The sequence below is a fragment of the Mytilus edulis genome, unplaced genomic scaffold (assembly GCF_963676685.1).
Source record: "Mytilus edulis unplaced genomic scaffold, xbMytEdul2.2 SCAFFOLD_109, whole genome shotgun sequence".
Classification (NCBI taxonomy): domain Eukaryota; kingdom Metazoa; phylum Mollusca; class Bivalvia; order Mytilida; family Mytilidae; genus Mytilus; species Mytilus edulis.
In genome coordinates this window covers 46,397-70,188 of record NW_027267952.1, presented here as the reverse complement: position 1 = coordinate 70,188, position 23,792 = coordinate 46,397, and the positions used below count along the sequence as shown (strand labels likewise).

Below are 23,792 nucleotides of genomic sequence, written 5' to 3'. Positions count from 1 at the left end.
TACAAAGTTTGACATTTGAACAGTGTAAATGACAATGTTATAAAACTATGAAATTGTCTTTTAATATGAAATAAAATTGAGAATGGAAATGGGGAATGTGCCAAAGAGACAACAACCCGACCATAGAAAAAAACAACAGCAGAAGATCACCAACAGGTCTTCAATGTAGCGAGACATTCCTGCACCCGGAGGCGTCCTTCAGCTGGCCCCTAAACAAATATATACTAGTTCAGTGATAATGAACGCCATACTAATTTCCAAATTGTACACAAGAAACTAAAATTAAAATAATACAAAACTAACAAAGGCCAGAGGCTCCTGACTTGGGACAGGCGCAAAAATGCGGCGGGGTAAAACATGTTTGTGAGATCTCAACCCCCCCCCTAATACCTCTAGCCAATGTAGAAAAGTAAACGCATAACAATACGCACATTAAAATTCAGTCCATGAGAAGTCCGAGTCTGATGTCAGGAGATGTAACCAAAGAAAATAAACAAAATGACAATAATACATAAATAACAACAGACTACTAGCAGTTAACTGACATGCCAGCTCCAGACTTCAATTAAACTGACCGAAAGATTATGATTTCATCATATGAACATCAGGCACAATCCTTCCCGTTAGGGGTTTAGTATCATACCATCATAACATATATGAGAAGAACATAACCCGTGTCATGCCAACAACTGGTTTTTGAATAAATGTGTTTAGTTCCGATGTAAAGACCCTATAAGGGAATCAATATTCACGCCAAAATATGCAATCTTTAATGACCTGAAAACAGTATCGTAACTATATCCCTTCTTAATAAGTCTATTCAAAGGTTTTGTTAGTTTTTGAGGTGAATACTGACACCTTTGTGCTTTATAAAGAATATTTCCATAAAAAATTGGATGTGAAATACCTGAACGTATAAGAAGTCTGCATGTTGAGCTATATTTTCGAATGATGTCCTTATACCGATGATAACATTTAGTAAATGTTTTAACTAGTTTGTGATATCGAAAACTATTTACTATACTTTTGTGACTGTGTTATCCTGATTTAAAACTTAATTGATTTAGAAAAAGTACTTTGCAACCGCTGAGAAGACGTTGAGTGTTTATGACGAGATGAGATATGATTGTCAATGACATATCTATCCAAAAGAATCCAAATTACACGGATCAAGTAAATGATATTATATACAGTCATCCTCATTTCTTGATAAGCTTTTAAAATGGAAAATTAAATTGGTCTATGGTAATGACAAAAGTAATATTTTCGTGTTCATCAGTAATAACCAAATAAAATTAAATTTTCTCTCTAACTATGCTATATGTTAATCTCAACAAAGAAATGCACGTACGTACTTAAGACCACGTATCATTCTACTTTCTTAACCATTGTTAACCCCTTCCTTTATTCCTAGTTTATTTATCTTATCATATCTCATTTTTTATTTGCCTTTCATATAAACATTGTTTATGAAAAATGTTTTAGAATTTGAATAATGCTTTCAAACGCTTTTAAGGTGATCGAATTCCTGAGCCAGACAGCCTGGCAGGGTGTCCTTTAAGAAGTATAAGAGCTGACCACGAGTATAACTGTGGTACGAGCTCATTGCGATATATGTAAAATCGTCAATAGCGGAGGATTGATAGATGCCGTCACTGTTTGCTTGGCCGTTATTGGATAATTATGTAGGATGGTTTTGCGTTCAATTTATCGAAGCCACAATCCGATCGTCATTCTCATTTATGACAGGTTGCTCGATCCCTTTGCTTGATGAATAATTAAAAAAAGAAGTGTGGCATAATTGCTAATGAGACAACTCTCCACCAGAGTTCAAACGTCGTAACAGGTTAGCAACTGCAATAGGTAACCGTACGGCCTTCAACAATGAGCAAAACCCACAACACATATAAAAGGCCCCGAAATTCAAAATGTAACACAATGCAAACAGTAGTCATCCCTATGAGACTAGACCACTTTTTCCCCATAGACCCAATGTTAAAGCCGCCATTTTGTTTGGAGGAGGGAATTTTCGACAAGGGTCAAGTGGTCATTTTTTTTTTATTAGTAATATAATTAAGGAAATGTTGTGTTTTCTTAATTGATAATTAATTATGTCTTAATTAATAATTAATTAATAATTAATTATGACAAATAATAATGTAATTAAGTATAATGATTAATTTTTAATCAAATATTCCATGATGACAAAGTCTAATTCATATTAAATTGATTAATTTCTACTCGGGTAAATAGGGTTTGACCCAATTAATTAATCCAGACAAAACCTTTTTTTGTTGTTGTTGATGACCAGTTAAAGAATAAACAGTATGCCATCCTTTGTATTTCAAAACATGTACAACGTATTCCAAAATATTTTCTTCAACTTTGCCGTATTTTATATGACCTACTAAGTGAACCGTACATTCAATGTTTACATGAGTATAAATAGATGTTTGTGTAAATGTTATTTTCATTGACAGTGAACGTTTATTTATTTTTTGTTTTTTTTTTGTTTTGTTTGTGAAAGTCGGGTGATATCGATTATTGTAAATTAGAGACATTTGTTTCAAATGAATATAATCAAAAAGTGATAACTTGGGTCATGTTTACATTTTGACCATGTTAAACTGACGCTATCAATAACTGGATTATACCGGTTTATACCAATACATAGATTAACAAATTTCAGACCGATTCTCGCAATGTATCTTTTTTTTTTTAATTAAGACTTAATAAACAAAGAAAATACACACAATAGACCCTCACACACACACACACAATAGACCCTCACACACACACACACACACAAAACACCGTATAATGTAATTTATAAAGAAGTATAAAAGAAATCGGTAGACCTGACCAAAACCGATACGATTTGTTGTTGTTTTTACAGAGAGATCCCCCGTTACGATAATAACTGTTCACTAAAATTAATCCATGTGAAATAAATGATAATTATTAACGCTAATCAATTCCATGAATAAATATTTAACGTTATCCGATAATTTGGGCACATCCATCAATTTTAATCATGTTAAAATGTGATTTTCTGGTAGCAGCAATAAAAACACGACTTATCAACATGGCGGACATATTTAACTGAACAGGTAAAATTTAGGGGAAAATGGATCAGTCCAATTTAAGGGGGATTAAGGAGGATATGAATGTTGATTTCTTATTAAGATCTGTGTTAAAACGATTTTTTCGTGATTGTTTTCTACATAAGTGTAATAAAATGTCATTATTTATATTGTTTGTTATGTAATTCCGTATTTAAATGGATTTTTAATTTGTGAACATCAGAGTTGTTTTCCCTATTGGTGAACCGGTCCACGAACCACTATAAATACGACAAAACTCAGGTGAGTTCATGTCTCTTGAGTTAAAGTTCCAAGGAACCACCACGTCATTTCGAACTGAAAATAGTTGTAAGTATTTAAACACCGTAAAATATTCTGATATATGGAGATAAACTAATTTTCTTTAACTAGAAAGAGTAACTCCGTTCCAATGGCAGAGAGTGTGGTCCTTTATGCTCGCAATTGCCTTGGAATAGATATCAACACGCCACCTCTGTTGATATAAGGGTGCTTCTTAAAGGTTATTAAATTCTTAACTTAATTAATGAACATACGTATTTTAATAAGTAATAATTATATTTCAAGGTTAATATACATGAACATCTAGAGTAGATTTCCACGTGCATGTATGTGAATGAGGCTCTAGTTGAGGTCATTTAGCCAATAGCGGATGTTTGGTGCTTGACATGACCTGTCCACTGTTATGAGTCTGACTATTCATCCGATCCTACACATGCATGGTCTCGTTTATCGAGGGGAGACTCCGCCCTTTTAGGAGTCAGCGTGAAATCTTCTGAACGTTTCTCGTAAAGGGCATCAGAAATGTTTAGATTTTCATGTATATTTATCTTTTTTATGATTATTAGTTAATATTTTCGAGAAAATACATATACTATCAATAAACAAAAAAAAAATAATATACACTGTGAATTTGATATTTTTTATTTGTAATACAATTATAAAAGAAAACAATTAGATTAAAAGTCTTTAACATCACTGGCTTTCACCCATGAATTAAACTTGGTTGGCCAATTTAACCATTTGATATAATATTGTTTATAGGGTCCTCTTCCTTTTGTTTTTAACACTTTCTCAATTTTCCACAAGGAATTGTTTTTGACGTTTATTTGTTGGAGTTCAGATTGGTAGTAGGATCCAGAAATTTCATCTCCATGGTAATCTTTGATGCGATATAACGGTGTCATGCTTCTCCAGAATCGTCCGGATATCGTGAATACCTCACCCGTCCATTTTTCGTCATATTCCCGAGAAAAAATATTTCTCAAATATGTAAGTCTAACCCGATCGCCAAGTTTAAACCTGAAGTGGTAAATTTTCTTTAACTTTCCAGAATGTGGTCTTGAAAAATATTTCGATAAGCGGACCGTTTCAGCATTTTCTTTTTTTACTTCTATGGGTGCCATGTCGATAGTGCTATGAATAGTGTGGTTGTATCCATCTGCAAAGCTTTGAAGCTTATCTATGTAGCTGTAAGACTGATTGTACGAAAAGTAGCGATATATTTTCGCTTTTATTGTTTTTATAACACGCTCGGACACTGATGCTTTGACCTCATTCAACGCATAAAAATGATTAATCTCTTCCTTTTTAAAAACTGTCTGAACTCTCTTTGCCTTGAACTCATGTCCCATATCCGTTCTTATTCTATTTGGAACTCTTCCTGTTTTAAATATGTCTTGAAATGCAGTTGCCACGGACTCGCCTTTTTTATCTTTAAGTTTTCGTAACCATAAATACTTTGAAAACACATCGATGACTACCAATACGTATTTATATTCTTTGTTGTATTTTGAAAACTTCACCATATCCATAAGGTCAGCAGACCATTGGTCATCTATGCCAGCAACAACAATTTCCGTTCTATTCTGTGGTCTCCTTAATGGTCGTTGTAAACTGTATGGTTCTTGGCTTTGTAACCATTTTCGTATCTTATATTTACTAATTTTGTACTTCCCTTCTTTTTGTACATAATTATAAAGTTTGTCTGGTCCAGAAAAACTGGCAGGATTTGACGGAATGAAGTAAATTTCCTTTAGATATTTCTCCCATGCAGACATGTTGTCAACACAAATATCAAAATGGATATAATGAAACGCGTGTTATACAGTACGTTATAAAGGACTAGTCTTCCTCTTGTATATCTTCGTCAGTGTCCTCTTCATCATCCTCATCGTCATTATCCTCAGTGTCAGTATTTATTTCAAAGTAATCATCATCAAATAATTCATCAAATTGATGACGCTTTTTCATGAGAATACGCCGAATTTGAGTTTCGTAATCTGTATCGTTTTCAGCAATATCCTGAATTTGTTGTACAATGTCAGAGTGCACTTTGCTTTCATCTAGGGGAACTATCAGTTTCAACAATTCAGTATAGCGTTTAAAAAATTGACGTTGAACAATATGGCTTATTTTTTCATTGCTTCGTTGAATTGCATCTTCCTCATTCATACCTTCTTTCACGTACTTGTCATATTTTGTATCCCAAGTATCTTTCGCTGTATCAATGGCTTCATGTAATAGGCTTTTATATCCTTCATTATCGTCCATATTAACATCTTCACTACCATCGTCTGAAACACTATCATATTTAATCCATTCTGAGGTTGATTTTTTTGAAGGACTTTCATTTCCTAGGTCTTCGTTGTCTCTTTTCCTTTTCAAATATTCGTTTTCTGGACACCAATGTTTGATATGTCTTTGTAAATCGTGCATGCTGTCAAGCACTACTCCACAATCGTCACAGGAGGGCATTTTTTCATACGTCTGTTCACCAGGACCGTCTTCGTAAGAATAAGGAACGGGTGAATGTTGGACTGTTCTTATATCATTTGAAGTAGGAATGACTTTTTTGGTCTTTGCTGATTGTTGCTGTAAAACGTTTCCAAGCAGTCGGTTCGTTTCGGGTGTCGTTGGTTTTAAATCCAGAAGAAGATAGCCAAATGGTTGACTAGTTGATTCTTCAAATTTTTCTAAAAAGTATGGTCCTTTTCCAGGATACATTTGTCTGCCTAAAGTCATTATCTGTTGTTTATCGACAGGGTTGTTAAATAATACCAAGTAGTGACAATTTCTTCTCTGTGTAGGATCTTTACTGAAGTAAAGATTTTGATTTAATACTACAACTGATAGATTTCTATGATGGCTACCTTCCGTAAACAAGTCTGTGATTCTAGGATCTTTTGCTGATGTTGACATTAAATCGTCCAAAATTATCATATTTCTTACACTTGGGTCTATATAACTATTCTTCTCTAAATCAACTGGTATTCCTTGTATAAATTCAACATATGGTCTAACCGTCTTTTGTATTTCGTCGTAGAGTGGTTGCCAACGTCTGTATAGCCATAGTATTCTGTGAATAGTGGGCTGAATCAATCTTAAATTTTGAAGAAGTTGTTTCACAAAAAATGTTTTGCCACATGATGTTGGTCCGCTCACCGTCATCGTGAATGGATGTTTAAAAACAAAGTGTTCTGTTTCCTCCTTCCGAGGCGGCGGAGGCATATCCTCATTACGCGGTAGCTGCTGATCCCCCCTTTGCGGCGGCGGCGGCGGCGGCGGAAGTGATGTTCCTTCCCTCTGCGGCGGCGGCGGCGGCGGTGATGTTCCTTCCCTCTGCGGCGGCGGCGGCGGCGGTGATGTTCCTTCCCTCTGCGGCGGCGGCGGGTCTTCATGACTGCTCTGCGGATATGGTTCAGTGATTCCATGTTTGTTTCTATGATGTCGAATCATAACGTCTTTTCTAGAAAATTGAAGTTTACATACGGGACACGTTTTATCGTCCATCTGTTCTCACACGAAGGCAGCTGTATACTGATATATCTATCCAGTGTTTCAATTTATATATTTATATTTGATAATACGGCATTATGGGTAAATATACTACTATTTAAGATAATTTGTTTTTTCAGAATCCATTCATTTACATTTAAACAACAAGGAAAGAATGATGCCTAATAGATTTGAATGTCAACAATGTGGTACATCATTTTCCAAAGTTGGGATGTTAATCAATCATCGTCGACAATTTGGACATAAGGATACTTTTCCATGTACAATTTGTCAGAAAACGTTTGGCCGTAGGGATAATCTGGATCGTCACATGCTGCGACATCGGGATGGGTCTTTATTCCAATGTAAAACATGCGGTCTATTGTTTTCAAGAATTGATAATCTACAGCGTCACACAGAAGAAAAACATACCCAGACAGGAGGAGGATTAAAAAGAAAAGCCACGAATGATGAAAACCCAGTCTTAAAGCGACACATCACAAGGAAAGACAACCCGGAACAGTTTTATGACCTACGTGTATTGTCAACTCAGCCTATACCTAAATTCAACACCACAACGACTCGTTACAAAGTATCATTCAAAGAATTAGAAGTGCAGGATTTACCACAGATTTTGAAAACTTTACGACTTTTGTTTGGATCCATTATCAATAACATAACAGAGTTTATGCAATCAACAGATCTTATTCGATTGTCAGTTCAATGTCCTGAGCTGGACTTTCCTATAACAATACCGTTTATGAAAGTATCTCAATTGTCCGTTGAAACATTACTACGTGAAATAGAGAGGGTATTGCAGTCGTATGAACAATTTGTTTTGGATGATTCACTTGAAATAGAGATGACACACGTTGAACTCCCTGTTGGTGGAACAAGAAATCAAGGAAAATACGTTGATCTTGAGCGATTTATGAAAACTAAGCAATGTATTCTTACCATAAGAAATAAAGATGATCTATGTTGTGCCAGGGCATTAGTTACCGCAAAAGCAAATCTGGACAAACATGAGAAATGGAACAGTATTCGTCAAGGTAGAAAAATTCAAGAACATCTAGCAACTGATTTACATACTCTTGCACATGTTCCTCTGCATAAATGTGGAATTGAAGAAATCAAAAAGTTTCAAGCAGTGATGCCAGAATATCAAATACACGTTGTTTCAAAGGAACACTTCAATGGAATCATATTCCAAGGACCAGAGGCAGAAAAAAAGATTTATTTGTATTTTCACGACGAACACTTTGATGTGATTACTAGTATGCCTGCTTTCTTATCCCGTAATTATTATTGCCACACATGCAAAAAGGGATACCAGCATAAAGAGGAACACCGTTGCAATAACATCTGTACATCATGCCATAAAATTCACGAAAAAAAAGATGACGACTGGATATACTGTAACGACTGTAACCGTCATTTCAATGGTGAAGAATGCTATAGACTACATGCACAGACTACCAGGAAAGGAAACTCTACATGCAAATCATACATTAGATGCAAGATTTGCAGTCAAACTATTAATAAGAAAATGCACAAAAAAGAACATATATGTGGTGAGATATATTGCAAGACTTGTAAAGATTTCTACGAAGTTGGACATCTCTGTTTCATGTTGCCGGTTGAAGGTGACAAATTTACAGAAAACACTCTAAATGACGATATGGACACTGTAGATGAGGATGACACCAAAAACCAAGTTTATATTTTCTTTGATTTCGAATGCACTCAAGACGATTTAGTTGAATGTGAGGACGGGTTTAAACCAGAACGAGGCACCTCGAAATGCAAGAATTGTAAAAAATCTAAATGTGGAACTTATGAACACAAACCAAACTTATGCGTTGTACAACAAGTATGCTTAGAGTGTTTAAAAGAGGATCTGACACCACTTAGTGTATGTGAAAATTGTGGAAAGAATGAACTTATTTTCAGCGGAATGAATACGACATATGATTTTTGTCAATGGCTTTTTTCTGGAGAAAATAATGGCGCCACAGTGATCTGTCACAATTTCAAAGGATATGATTCTTTTCACATTCTACAATACCTGTACCAGAACGGTGTTCTCCCAAAGATTGTTCCGAGTGGGGCAAAAAACATGTCTATCGAAGTCCCGTCATGCAACATACGTATGATTGACTCACTTAATTTTCTACCCATGGCGCTTTCAAAACTGCCTAAAATGTTTGGTATCAAAGAACTACAGAAAGGATACTTTCCACATCTGTATAACAGAAAAGAAAACCAGACAAGCGTTCTTAATCAGCTGCCAGATGTCAAGTTCTATAACCCAGACTCAATGAAATCAGAGGACAGAGAAAACTTTCTTGAATGGTATCAAACTAACGTGAAAGTCATGTTTGATTTCCAAAAGGAACTTTTGAAATACTGCCGATCTGATGTAGATATATTAAGACGATGTTGTTTAAGGTTTCGAGAATTGTTTATGTCTATGACTAAATCAGCTACTGGAGATGGAGGTATTGATCCGTTTGAAACTTGTATTACTATAGCTTCTGCATGTAATTTGGTGTTTCGCACTAAATTCTTACGTGCTGATACTATCGGCATCATACCAGCACAAGGATATCGTCCTGAAGAGAAACACTCTGTAAAAGCCATACAATGGATTAAATATATATCACAAACAAAGGGGGTGGATATTCAACACGCTCGAAACGGTAGAGAGAAGATAATTGACCAATACAGAGTAGATGGGTTTTATGAGAACAGCGAGGGTGAAAAGATAGTATTGGAATATCATGGGTGTTTTTGGCATGGATGTCCAACCTGTTACACACAGCATACCATCAACACTGTCAATAAGTTATCAATGGAGGATTTGTATCATCAAACTATGGAAAAGAAAACCTACATTGAAAAACAGGGTTACATATATACATGCATTTGGGAATGTGAGTTTGACAAACATATCAGAGAAGACTAAAACATTAAAAAGTTCATCGACTCCTTGGATATTGTTACTCCATTAGAGCCAAGAGATGCCTTTGCAGGAGGGAGGACAGAAGCCTTTAATTTATATCACGAATCGTCCTTTGATGAGTCTATCAAATACTACGATGTAACCTCGCTTTACCCGTACATAAACAAAACGGGCAAAGCTGTAATAGGGCATCCTAGAATAGTAACAGAAAACTTTGATGATCTAACGATGTATGAAGGACTAATCAAATGTAAAGTTTATCCACCTAGAGGCCTACATATTCCAGTGTTACCCGCTAAAATTAACAACAAACTGATGTTCTCCTTGTGCAGAACATGTACTGAGATAAAACAGCAAACAACGTGCCGTCATGGCAATGAAGAAAGGTCTTTTACCGGAACATGGGTGACAGATGAGCTAAAGATGGCAGTAAATAAGGGATACATACTAAGTACAATATATGAAGTCTGGCATTTCGATGAAGTTGCGCAATATGACCCCGTTTCAAAAACAGGAGGCATTTTCACAGAGTACATAAACACTTTTCTGAAGATGAAGCAAGAGGCAAGTGGCTGGCCTAGTTGGTGTATAACCAAGGAACATAGGCAACATTACATTCAGGATTACTATGAGAAAGAAGGCATTCTACTCGATTACAATAAGATAGAAAAAAATCCTGGGTTACGCGCACTGGCAAAACTAATGCTAAATAGTTTTTGGGGTAAGTTTGGACAGCGGACAAATTTACCACAGGTCGATTATGTATCGGATCCTTCTATATTTTTCGATATGCTGACCAGTGATCAACAAGAAGTTACAGGTGTGAACTTTGTAACGGATGAAATGGTGGAAATGCGTTGGAGGAATAAAGCGGAATTTGTTGAGTCATCAGGAAGAACTAACGTCGTGTTAGCGGCTTATACAACTTCTCAAGCTAGACTCAAATTATACAGTTATTTGGAACAATTAGGACAGCGGGTGCTTTACGCTGATACTGATTCTATTGTTTTCACTGTAAAGGAAGGGGAATGGGAGCCGTCTTTAGGGGACTACCTCGGAGATCTTACGGATGAGGTTCCCGAGAACAAGATTACACATTTTGTAACAGGTGGTCCAAAAAACTACGCATACAAATTGCATAAACCTGATGATAGAGGAAATCAAACAATTTGTAAAGTTCGGGGTGTAACGCTAAACTATAAAAATGCTTTAAGTATCAACTTTGAAACAGTGCGTGAAATGGTTACTAATGGCAGCCAAGATGACAAAATAACTGTTTGGGACGAGAACAAGATTACAAGAGACAAACAGAACACTAGAATCATAACAAGTAGAGAGAGTAAAGATTATAAAATTGTATTTGACAAAAGAGTTATCACTGAAAAGTTCATTACAAAACCTTATGGATACTAGAATGTGTAGCTTCTTAATCTTTTATAGATGAATGTAATTGCTTTTCAATTAAAATATGATTTAAACAAACTGTTTGCTATTTTGTTTATTTATTTACTGCGTATATATAACATATACCGAAAAAATATTCAAACAACAATGAAAGCACAAAATGAAACACATTTATCTTCAAATCTTTAAGATTATACACACAAGAAGCGAGGATCACATTTTTACTATTTAGATTCGACTTAATTAACAGATGCAATCATCTTTAATCATCTATAACTGACCACCAAAAAAATAAAATCACAAAAATATTGAACTTCAAGAAATTCAAAAAGAAAAGTCTCTAATCAATTGGGAAAATAAAGAAAAATCAAACACACAAACGAATGGATATCTATCTATTTAATTAATTTGATGATCAAATAACTTAATTAAATTATTTTGTTTCATTGTAATGACAATGTCATATATTTGTATGTTTGGTCGATTAAACCATCACTTAAAATTCTGATACGCCATTTAACTGACCAAACAACCATGGTCTAAAACTATAATCAATCAATATGACCATTTGACCAATGTCGACGCTACATAGTAATTAGCAATTTAATTAATAGACTTAGTAATATTATTACTTGTCATAACTAATTATTAATTAAGGAAACACAACATTTCCTTAATTATATTACTAATAAAAAAAAAATGACCACTTGACCCTTGTCGAAAATTCCCTCCTCCAAACAAAATGGCGGCTTTAACATTGGGTCTATGGGGGAAAAGTGGTCTAGTCTCATAGGGATGACTACTGCAAACGAGAAAACTAACGACCGGATTTATGTACAAGACAATAATTTGAAAACAAATATATATACTGCAACAAACGACAACCATTGAACTGCAGGCTTCGGACTCGGGATAGGATCATACAAAAAGCGGATGGTTGAAAGATGTGTGCGCCAACCCTTCCTCTTACCTGGGACAGCACAACATACATGTACACACAAACTATTTAAAAAATCAGTTGTATTCCATACAATGCACAAAAACAACTAACAAAATCACAAGACACAAAGTAAAGAAATTAAAGTACTTGCAGTGACTAAAAGCTAGTTCAACAACAATAAAAACTAATAAAAAAAATCATGTATCTAAATTTAAACATCAATCAGTTTGCATTCAACTTCCAATGGATTCAGTGTAAAGACGTGACTTGTAATCAGTAGTGCACATTCCGGGTTTTATTCTTATCCAACGTGATTATTTTTCTTCCTCGACTTGTAGCGTCATAAAAATGTTCGTTTTACTTATCAAGGACGTTTGAAATTCATTGACTGGCAGTGTTGATGGATACCTTGTCTTAGTCGCTCTCCATTGGGAATAATGACTTAAAACATACAAAATAAATTGGAACTGAAATAATTGTAGGCATCAAGGGAATAAGTTATCTTTTATCACCATACCCTCGTCATTACGAAGTTGTGTTATCTTACCTACATATTTAAACTGCAAAATTTATGAATATCTCATCACAATGGACAAATTAAACTACATAGTTTTTCTTTTTTCTCTGATTTGTTTTATATATCATTGTAATATTATCAAGACTAGAATTTTATACTGACCCTGTTATGTTTACTCACCAAATGATTAACAGCAAAAATGGAACAACTAACGTTGCAGTACCTATTTGGATGTACCGCCAATCATGGAGCCACCAGCAAAGACATGCATACAATATTCCAAACACTTCTCTACACGGCAGAAATCTTAGCATTGATCTGGATTCTCGTGTTGTGAACTCCAGAACAAATGTAAAATTTACAGACGAGACAAACCCACATCCCATGCCGATAAAAAATCTGAGTGCTGCGAACATTTGCCAGGATGTTGAGAAGGCAGCCGCGGTGTTGAATACTAACAATGCCGACAATGCTGAAACGTATGTTAATTTACGCCCTATAGTATCTGCCATTTGTCCAGAAACAAATCCACCAGCTATTACACCACCCATTTGTAAAGATGTAATTGTGGATGGAATCCAACTCCTCTCACATACCAGGTCCCACTTAAATAGATAATTTACAATTGGTATTTACATATATAAAATAAAACTTATATTAAAAACACACACGCTTAATTGTGGATGATTGTTTTTCTTCAATAAATGATTTTCTTTTGTAAATGTTTGGTACATGTTTTTCTTTTTTAACTTTGATTGGACGAGGAACACAATACGAAATATGCATAGACCAATTCACTCACAGTATATGTTTGTGTGTAACTTGGTCCAGTTTATACACCAATAAATTAAACCCTTATAGTTCTTTTAAATCGCAGACCAAGAATTTGTTCGTCTATCACATTTTATTGTGTTTTGTTCATTTGATTTACCTGGCGTGTGAAAATATAAAAGTAGTAACGTCGACATCGTTTATCTAAAAGTAATTCACTTCAAAAACTGCTACCTGAAGCCTTCTCGGCAAATCATATTAACGTATTACCAAATATGTATATCATATAAAAACACTGCAGTAGGCAACATTGGTTACGTTTATTGTACCATAACGTTAAATATTAACTAGAAGTCGTAAGGTAAAATATTTACCAGAAATCTTTATTCTCCTAACATACCTCAGAGACAACAGTAGACATCTCAGGGTCAAAAAGCCTGTTGTTACACTTTACAGAAATATTACTTGCAGTCAGCACACACACTTCCGATATATTATACGCTTTATATTCAAGACCGTATAATGTAGTCAAGTTACAACGCCAATTCGGAACAGCACCTCCAAAGGTCATCATCAAAGTGCTCCAGTTATCCGTTATTTTGCTTCCAAAAATCAGTAATACAAGTATCCATTGAAAGGGTCCAAATCCTCCAATTTTATCTATAGTCTCTTCTAAATATTCATTTAAGTCTGTCATTTGAAATCTGATCTACTGCAAATACTAAAAATACATTAAAATTAAATAATACATTAATAAATGTTGACACGGATATATGTCTCGCCTGTCGGTAGACAATTCAGTAAAAGACGTCACAACCTGATGGACCGCAAAATAGCTTATTAATTCAAGGTTGTTCGACTATGACATAGAGGTCAGCGCGTTAAAATGAACGTCAAACTGAGATGTTCTGACATTAATACAACTTCATAGAAAATATCAGTATTTATCATAATTAGTTCCTGTTTAAAAATTAACTTGAGCAGAATACATAACATTGAAAATTGGTAATTCATTGAAAATCACTGAACCATGACCTAGGGTATAGCAACAAACGAAAACCACTTTGGACAGACACATACAGAATGTGACAGGGTTAAACATGTTTTCTGGCGCCAAACACTCCCCCTAACGTTGGACAGTGGTGAAACAGTTGCAAAACAAAGTATAAAAATCGGTTGAAAAAGGACTAACTCATCAGATTGATATATCAGATTGGCACCAAAATGTAATGTAACAAAAATACCAAAGACGCAAAGTACAGATCTGAGAGTTATCGTAGTTACTGAAAATTAGTTCAAAGCCAATAAGAACTAATAAAAATCATGTGTATAAGACTTGAATATCAATCAGTACAAATCGTTTAAGCATATTCAGTTATTAATAAGTAAAGACTATCAACATTGATATGTGTAGATAACCAACACGAATATATCGAATCTTAGAAACGAAATCTAACAGACCAAAACAAATCGTCATCCTACTTTGCATGTTTGTCTCTCCATATTCATATTTAGGTCTTTCCACTTAAAGGGGCACTAGCTACGAGATACATAAAAAATCTTAAGTTTGATTTTTTTTTGTTCAATCAATAATGAAAGTGAAATAGTGAAATAGCAATTCGCTTTTTGCAGCCAAAAAGGTTCAATTTTGTCAAATTACGCTAAGAAACATTGATAATTAGTTATTCACTTGCAAGTGAATGAGTCGACCTCTTTAAATCCGTATTCATGTGAACTTCAATTTAACCCTAGCAAGAGATTCACAACGCATGCATTGTACGTGTACTGGTTATTTAAAGAAAAAGAATGTCAACAATGAAAGTGAAACTACGGTAAATCATTTGATTACTAAGTCGATGCACATAAAATCATTCTTATACGGTTTAAAACAATGAGAAACATTTATTTTTAATCTATAAAATAAAATCAAACAGAACTATAAAAATCCAACTGCACGTGTTGGTTTAATCTATTCATATCTTTATTTATGTTTACATCGCTTATATGGTCATCTGAGGTCAAATCGATAGGTAATTAGATGGCGTCTAGACTAAAATGCAGACGAAACGAACCTATTATAATATTATCTACCTCATGCTCTGTAAACTGTTTATGTTAGACTTTTGATAGTTTGGATAAATGTTTTACATTGTTATAAATCAAATATGAGAATTTGAGTCAAATCGGTGACCATGAATTTGACAGCTAGTGCCCCTTTAAAGGCCTTTTGTTTTTCTTCTGATTATTTTTTTCTGCCGTCTGAGATGCTTTTTTGTCTTACAACATATCGAATGGATTTTTGGCCAATGATGTTGTACCGTAATGGGGGTTTCAAAACTCACCCTGTATGACCGAACTTAATCTTATAGGAGTTATCTCCCCACGTCCCCTTTTCTTGTTATCGCTATATCTTTAAAACCGTAAAAGATTTTAGCCAACTGTTTTCACCAAATTGTTTGTCTCTTTTTGAGAATGATTTGGTTAATTTTGACTTGAGTGATCAGAAGACATCTTATGGGAGTTATTTCATTGAAAATTTAAGATAGGCGATTTGTCGGATAAATTCATACGTTATAAGTCTTAGAGGCCTACAGTCTTTTGATATGAAGTCCTTGGTCCATTTGAAGGAAATTGAGGTCAAGGTCAAAGGTCAAGGTCATGTAATAAATTTTGAATTTTGCTTGTTATTGTTATACCAAAGAAACTGTGACAGTAAATGATATGATGTGTTTGCCAAATAACTGTTTACAAAAAGGCACAACTTCAACCTATTTAAGTCGAAGAGTTTTGGTTAACCCTTATAGGTGTTTTCCCCCCTTTTGTATTTGAAATCAGTATTTCTCCACAACCATACAAGTGATTGACCTGGGGTCTTTTGATTTGAGATCACTGAACTATGACCTCAAAATTGAGGTCAAGGTAAAAGGTCAATTTGACGTTCTAGATTTTGACCTTTGCTAAAAATTCTTTCTGGTTTATTATAAAACAATTAAGTCTTATGCATAAACCTATCAATCTTTATTTTTTATATCAGTTTGATTTACCACATTACATCAACACGGAGTGACATTTTCTTACATCGTATTTTAAATTTCATTCTTATTATCGAGGTGGAAAGACCTTCAATTGTTCTCTGAAGAATTGGTTTTTAATTATGTTTATATCGTGTATTTTTAACAAAACAATTGATTGTGGTAGGTTCAAAAACATGTGGGTCTTTCTTTGTGCATAAGCATAAATTCCCTGAGAAAAAAATCCAGAGACAGATAAATGATTGATCTTTTTAAAGAATTAAGTTGCATTTTATTGGAAAAAACCCTTAAAATCGACAATAATTTCATTGAAAAGAACAGTCGAGTACACCTTTATATGTTCACGCGTGTTTAAGTTGACTATATTATCTTGAAATTGGATAAAGCAAACATATTGGATGCATCATCTTGCTTCGGATTCTATCATTTTTTCATATATATTTAGGATACAGATTGATATAATAACATTAAAACTCCACATAACTACAAAATGAAATATCTGGGTCAAGTGAAATACCTTCCTTCTATTGGGTCAACAGCAGAGTAGGCGTGTTCGAATAACAAATTTTGTACTAAAAGTACTTGACGATAAAAATTTCTGGTGGATCTTAAAAATGCATAACTTCAAAAAACCTTCATTTTGTTTGTGTGTTACATGTATCTAGGATAATTAGTCTTCAACCTCTGAAAATTTTCCCTTCTACGAAATATTTAATCAGATTTTTTATTTTATTTTGGAACTTTCGAAAATTCCCCCTGACAACCGATCAGACAATAGTTTCGAGTTGAATTTTTAATTTTAAAAATTCGGTGGCGTAAATGGGAGATAATTTTGACGAAGTAGAATCCTGACTGATAAAATGTGGATTTGTGGCAAATAAAGCCATTGATTTTGCAGAAAATCCACAGACAGAGATTTTCGTTATAAAATTTTAAACACGGATTACTCCCTTGTTTTCCAATGATATGCTATCGTTTATTGTTTACACATAGTCCTAAACAGCTTCATTTGTTTGCACCTGTCCTAAGTCAGGAATCTGATGTTCAGTAGTTGTCGTTTGTTGATGTGGTTCATAAGTGTTTCTCGTTTCTCTTTTTTTTTTTATAAATATTAGACCGTTGGTTTTCCCGTTTGAATGGTTGTACACTAGTCATTTTTGGGGCCCTTTATAGCTTGCTGTTAGGTGTGAGCCAAGGCGCCGTGTTGAAGACCGTACTTTGACCTATAATGGTTTATTTTTACAAATTGTGACTTGGATTGAGAGTTGGCTCATTGGCACTCATACCACATCTTATATCTGTAGGACTCAAATCTATGGTGGGTTCAAAATCTATGGCAGATTCCTAATCTATGGTAAATGTGACGTCATGCCATCCCAAATCTATGGCAGGTTTTTTACGATCCTAATCTATGAAACATGAAAAATGAAACATGAAAACTTAATTAAACGCCTATTTCTACATATACAATATGTATTCAATGGCGTTGTACATAAATGACATATAAAATACAAAAATACTATACAAAAATACAATATGTATGTACTATACCAAAAATTGAAAATATACACTGTGAAACACAAGAAAATGGCAAGTTTTGTAGTTTCCTAATCTATGGCGGATTTTTATTGTTTCAAAATCTATGGCAATTTTTTCCAAATGGAAAAAAAATTAATGCAATACATTTTCGACCAATGCCTTGTCTAAAGAAAGAGGAAATATACGACAGCGGGAACCTGTCTATAAACATTTGTGAGATAAACATTCTATAATGGTCAATAAAAAAAATCCATAAATTATAAATTCATAGCCTTAATACAGACTTCAAGACCGGTTGGTGACCTTCTGCTGTTGTCTGCTCTATGGACGGGTTGTTGTCTCTTTGGCACATTCCCCATTTCCATTCTCAATTTAATTCAAGATGAAATGATGTGCTCTGTAAAAAATAAACATTTTTTAATCTGTGCATGATATCTGTTTAACCCATTCATTAAACCAACTAATAAGTCCTTTAACAAACAAGAAGACCGCTTTTTATTTAAAAAATACATAAAAAAGTAACAAATAAAAATCAACAGTTTGAATTTTCAAATAATATTTATTTCAGCGATATCGTTAATTCATCTTTTTATTTGATGTGGATTTAAATCAAATTTGTATCCTGTAATTTGATCTTTTAATTTATAAACTTTGCCAGCCGTAGACCGTATACGACTACTACCAAAACTCCTTTTCAAAAATATGCGAAACTGAAAATAGCGGTGCCCTTATCACGGGTATTGACCGGTACAGCACACCTTGTCCCTCTTCGGAATAGTAGGTCATGTCTTCCTTTAAACCACCGGCAAATTGTTGTCAGGAAAATAACTTCAATTTGAATATGTTCAAATCTATGGGTTCCGCCATCGTTAGCGGCGGCGAAGATGTAATATGGTGTTGTTTAATTGTGACGTTATATGTTACTCTCTTCCACAGATCTGTCATAGATTTGTAGAAAACAAAAATCTGCCATAGATTTGAGTGGTTTGGCGTTTGTAACGTCACATTTACCATAGATTAGGAATCTGCCATAGATTTGGAACCCGCCATAGATTTGAGTCCTACATATCTATTTACATTCGAAAAACTTCGCGCTGAGTCATTAAAGTCGAGTGCACACTAGAAGGTGTACACTTGAATTGGTCTATTTTAATATTTGTTTGAACCAATGTCTTAATTTATGTACTTGTTTTTAGGAAATGTATTTTACTAACACTGCATGCAATAATCCTCCATCTATTAAGCACCGAATTGTCAAATATTAGAGTACAAGTCTGTAAATTTTCTATGAAATTTTAATATGTTTAGTTTAACATTGAAACAACAAAACGATAATTAATCCTTAACATACATTTATTTTTTTACTTTTCAATTTCATATGAATACCGCTTGATCTGATATATGCTTTAGTTTTTAAAAAATCTATAATTACGCTGCATGTGATATGATCTTTGGTTATGGACCACTCAATTTATTTACATGTTTGATACATATTTTGCTTTTGCTTTGTGATATTTCTCCTCTGTATACTAGGGACATCGATGGCCGAGTGGTCTAAGTAATCAAATCACTATCAAGTCAACACTGAGGTTGTGATTTTGAATCATGTATGCGGCAGGTGCGTTAGACTCCAATGTTAATTGACTAGGATTGCCAGTTTTCCAACCGAAGGTCGGTGGTTCTCTCCGGGCGAGTGGCTTCCTCCAACAATAAAAACCGACCGCCACTAGTATGTATCTTAAAATAAAAGAGAATAACATAGAATGTATTGTTTTTAAAATTTATGGACCCACATGATTAAAACTGAGAAAATTACAATAGACAAGACTTTGATAGTACAAAAAGTAATACTGATTACTACTTGAATGCTAGAATATAAATGACAAAAAAATATATAAAACATGAAAAATACAAATTAAGACGAAATTAGTATGTTTCGACGAAAGTCAACCCTAATCAATTTTATATATATCACCCGGTTCCAACAACTTTGGTATACAATGACCATGGTGTATCGGATTTTGGTTATGCATTTTTATTTAAAGAATATTTGAACTAACACAAATTCATATTCATGACGAAGATTTTGTGACAGTTCATATCGATGTCAATGTTACCTCCGGAAAATAACTTGACAGTTGTTGTCGATCTAATCATTTAATTACCTAAAATCAATTGGGGCGTTTTGTCCCTCTTTTGACCGCAGTGAAAATTTCCGTTGCAATATAAAGTGTTTCTGTTGATATTCATTTATTGCAAAGATAAATGATAAAATAGAAAAACAAGTTTTAACCATGCTTGACCGAAGACATGAGAATACCACTTTCACGGGTGTCATTCGGTTTAACGAGAGAAATGGTCGTGAAAGAATATCTAACGGCGGTCAAGTATTGAGAGACGATCGTAAAAGTTCTGGTAACGGATCGTGGAAGACATTTAATGAAAATTCTAGGTCAGAATCTTTGAAAAAATCGCTTAATTTTCAAAACGCGGAACAAATCAGAACAAAAAAATATGTCTGTCAAAATGGATCAACTTCCTCAACATAACTGTGAAATAAGATAGAGAAAATATGCAGTACTTTATGAAAAAAACACTAAAGGCACAATGCATGTCTATGAAATTAATTACAAATAACACGCTTTTTGTACCTATAATTATATTTATCAAAGTTGTACATATATCGATGCAAGTTTGGTTTGTTTGGTAAGGTACACGTGTGTATGCTATTTATAGATAGGTCTGTTTGATTGGATATATAAGGAATGCGGGTAACATTTCATGCACGGGTGGTTTTAAGGTAGTTCAAGTCATTCGAGTCATTGCAGTCAAGTGTTCCAGAGGCTTTTTTCTAAATAAATAATTATAAAAAATTATTTATGTACAGGTTGATAGTCCAGGATGGGTCGCAAACATCGGTGTGCTAGTCAGAGACAGACAATTAATTTATCCCAATACTCATTGGTATTAAATATATTACGTGTATTTATTATCTGAATAAAATGCACTTGACTTTTGCAAGTGGTTACTCCCAATTGAGAGTTTTGTATTATTTTGATAAATGCTTTATGTTCGGTTGAGGTTTCGAATTAGAACATAATGGTTATATTTCAGTTTATTACGATGTATTTGAAATTTAATCTTTGGTGTATCTGATAGTACAGTAAAATGAAGGTAATATGGTCTTCTCTTAAAAGCATTAATTTGTATATGAAAACCCTGAATGTGTTGAATATCCATCAAACTTGATCATGAAAGATCAGGCAACGCATTATATTGATCGTGAAAGATAATGCGTGACCAGACTTATTACTAGTAATCAGAAATCAGTTTTTCTTTTGCCATTTGATAAACCTGCAACTGGTTGAATCCTGTAACTATTTTGATAAGGATGAACATTAAAGCCATTTTTTTTATTCAACACTTTACCTCGAAAGTTAAAAAAACAACAACTAAAAACGTCTCTAAATAAGTTTGGAAGGTTCAGCTCTGAGAATCGGTCAAGTGCAATTCAGGCAGACCGACACTATTTAGCCAATAAAATGGATATGCAACAAAACAAAAAATTACAGCAAATCAGCATTTTTCATGAGTAATTTGAGATTGAACGAGAACAAACATTTTGTGCCACAGTACTTTCTCAAGTTCTGTATATACAACGCAGATGTGGATTGATTTAACTATATACTACAGACTATAGAATACCAGAGCGCAAATGCTGTAATGTCTCGTCTGCTTTACTTATGATAGTTTATTTTTTGGAACGTCTATAATATCAAAGGTTTTACTAGAATTTTACTACGATTATTAAAGTTTAAATTTTAGATGAAGGTATTTCACAAATATTATACACTAAGTTTTATCTTGTCAGTTTTTACTAGACTAGTTTCTCGGTGCTCTAACTATTGATTAAGTGGTCCGGCACCGGTATTTATAAGCATTGGTGTGTGGTCAATGTCAGTTTTTATATAAATATAATCATTTGCAACACATACATCAAATCTTGGTGGTTGATTGCTTGATGTACAGTCGCAAATATATCAAGCACATTTAGAGCATACGTCGAATACGTGATAAACCCCCATATAAAGTCCAATAAATGATCCAGACGCAATATCTGATGTTTATAAAAATTGGACCCTGCATCATTAGATTTAAACTAAAGTTTCATAGACATTGGGGAAAGTGTTTTTGTGCTATAGTCTGAAACTGCACACCCCTTTTTGGATCAAAACCATTAAATTTGAATTTTCTAAAAATCAAGCTTGCATCAATAGATATTTATTTATAAACAATTCACAAAAGTGTCGTGTGAAATGGTGACAGCAGCTTGTAGTTATTGTACGACATGTTGACGACAGACAGACAATCAGACAACGGTATACCATAATTGTTCCGTCTTAAAACACAGGCATATAAAAGAGATAAAGCTTAAATCTTCATTTAATTTACTTAATTGAATTTTTGAATATAAAAAAGAAGATGTAGTATGATTGCCAACGAGACAACTCTCCACAAGAGACCAAAATGACACAGAAATTAACAACTATAGGTTTATCTGATGTTTAGTTGAGAGTTAAAAAGTACCACTATCAATAAACATTGTTAAATTGGGGTAAATTAATTAAATAAAAAAAAAGAAATTCTTTAATTAAGTTATAATTAGTGACTTAAGTCATCAATTCATTTTGGTGACTTGATACACTGACCCCTGTTATTGAAGAGGTGAACATGGAATGATTCCCACTTCCCTCTCTCACAATTTTTTTGTCAGTGAGGCATAAATTATCCCCGCCGCTGGTTTCCTATCCTCTTCACCTGGTCCCGCCCCTGTAATTGAGGGAGTGAGTATGGGGTACATGTAGTTCCTACTTTCATCCCCTTTACTATTTTTTTGTGAAGCATATCAATTTACTCATTTTTTTGAGTTTGTCTGATGTTTGGTTGAGAGTTAAAAAGTACTGCTATCAATAAAATTGTTTAATTGGAATGAAAAAATAAAAAAATAAAAATTCTTCAATTAATTGAGTGACTTAATTCATCAATTTATTTGGTGACTTAATACACTATTTTGTGAAGCACTTAATACTTCTATTATACTACCCCCGGTCGTCACCTGGTTCCCGCTCGACTCCCAATTCCATCCAACCTAACTCCCACTCATTCCCATACTTAGTTTCAAGAATCCTGTCCACCTCAGGGAAGGTGCGAGGGTTTGACCCCCTCTTCTCCAGGGTTGAGAACCACCTTTGAAAATGACTTGATCTGCCCTGCACCCCTCGTATTTGTAATCATAATTGATATATGTACAATACACTAGGGTTATAATTTGGGGGGGTCTAATTGGCTGAATAGGGTTCTAATTTTGGAAAAAAAAATGATAATTGAATTAGAATTTAATAATTGAGTCAAAGAGAAACAGTAGCTAAACGAAATCTTCTGTATCAAAGACACTGTCTTCCGCAGTCAAGCGGTATGATGACCATAATTTATTAATTACCATTATAACAGCTAACAGTAACAGTTATGTTGTTTGACCAATATGTAATACACACCTTGTAATAACGCTGTCCCGTTGGAACATGAATTTCATATTGCATTATGCTTATGCCTTCGGTCGGCCTGATTGTCACATAATATGCAAAAGGAATATACTTAAGTATAATTATGTAATACACACTTTGCAATTACCCTAGCTGTCCCGTTAGTACATGCTTTACACAGTGTGACCTCTAACACCTTCGAT

General features: G+C 34.1%; 3 protein-coding genes across 3 annotated transcripts; 2 read left to right on the top strand and 1 right to left on the bottom strand.

The window, feature by feature from the left end:
* The first annotated feature begins 3,384 nt into the window (after nucleotides 1-3,384).
* On the top strand, nucleotides 3,385-9,846 carry LOC139506299 (uncharacterized). The gene is made up of 2 exons (XM_071295441.1): nucleotides 3,385-3,431; nucleotides 7,019-9,846. Exon 2 carries the CDS (start codon nucleotides 7,054-7,056, stop codon nucleotides 9,844-9,846), a length of 2,793 nt encoding a protein of 930 aa, XP_071151542.1. The 5' UTR covers nucleotides 3,385-3,431; nucleotides 7,019-7,053.
* Nucleotides 5,226-6,551, bottom strand: LOC139506300 (uncharacterized). Its single transcript, XM_071295442.1, has one exon. The coding sequence runs from the start codon at nucleotides 6,549-6,551 to the stop codon at nucleotides 5,226-5,228; it is 1,326 nt and encodes a 441-aa protein (XP_071151543.1).
* A 225-nt stretch (nucleotides 9,847-10,071) lies between the features above and the next one.
* LOC139506298 (uncharacterized) lies at nucleotides 10,072-11,256 on the top strand. Its single transcript, XM_071295440.1, has one exon. It carries the CDS (start codon nucleotides 10,072-10,074, stop codon nucleotides 11,254-11,256), a length of 1,185 nt encoding a protein of 394 aa, XP_071151541.1.
* The last annotated feature ends 12,536 nt before the right edge of the window (nucleotides 11,257-23,792 follow it).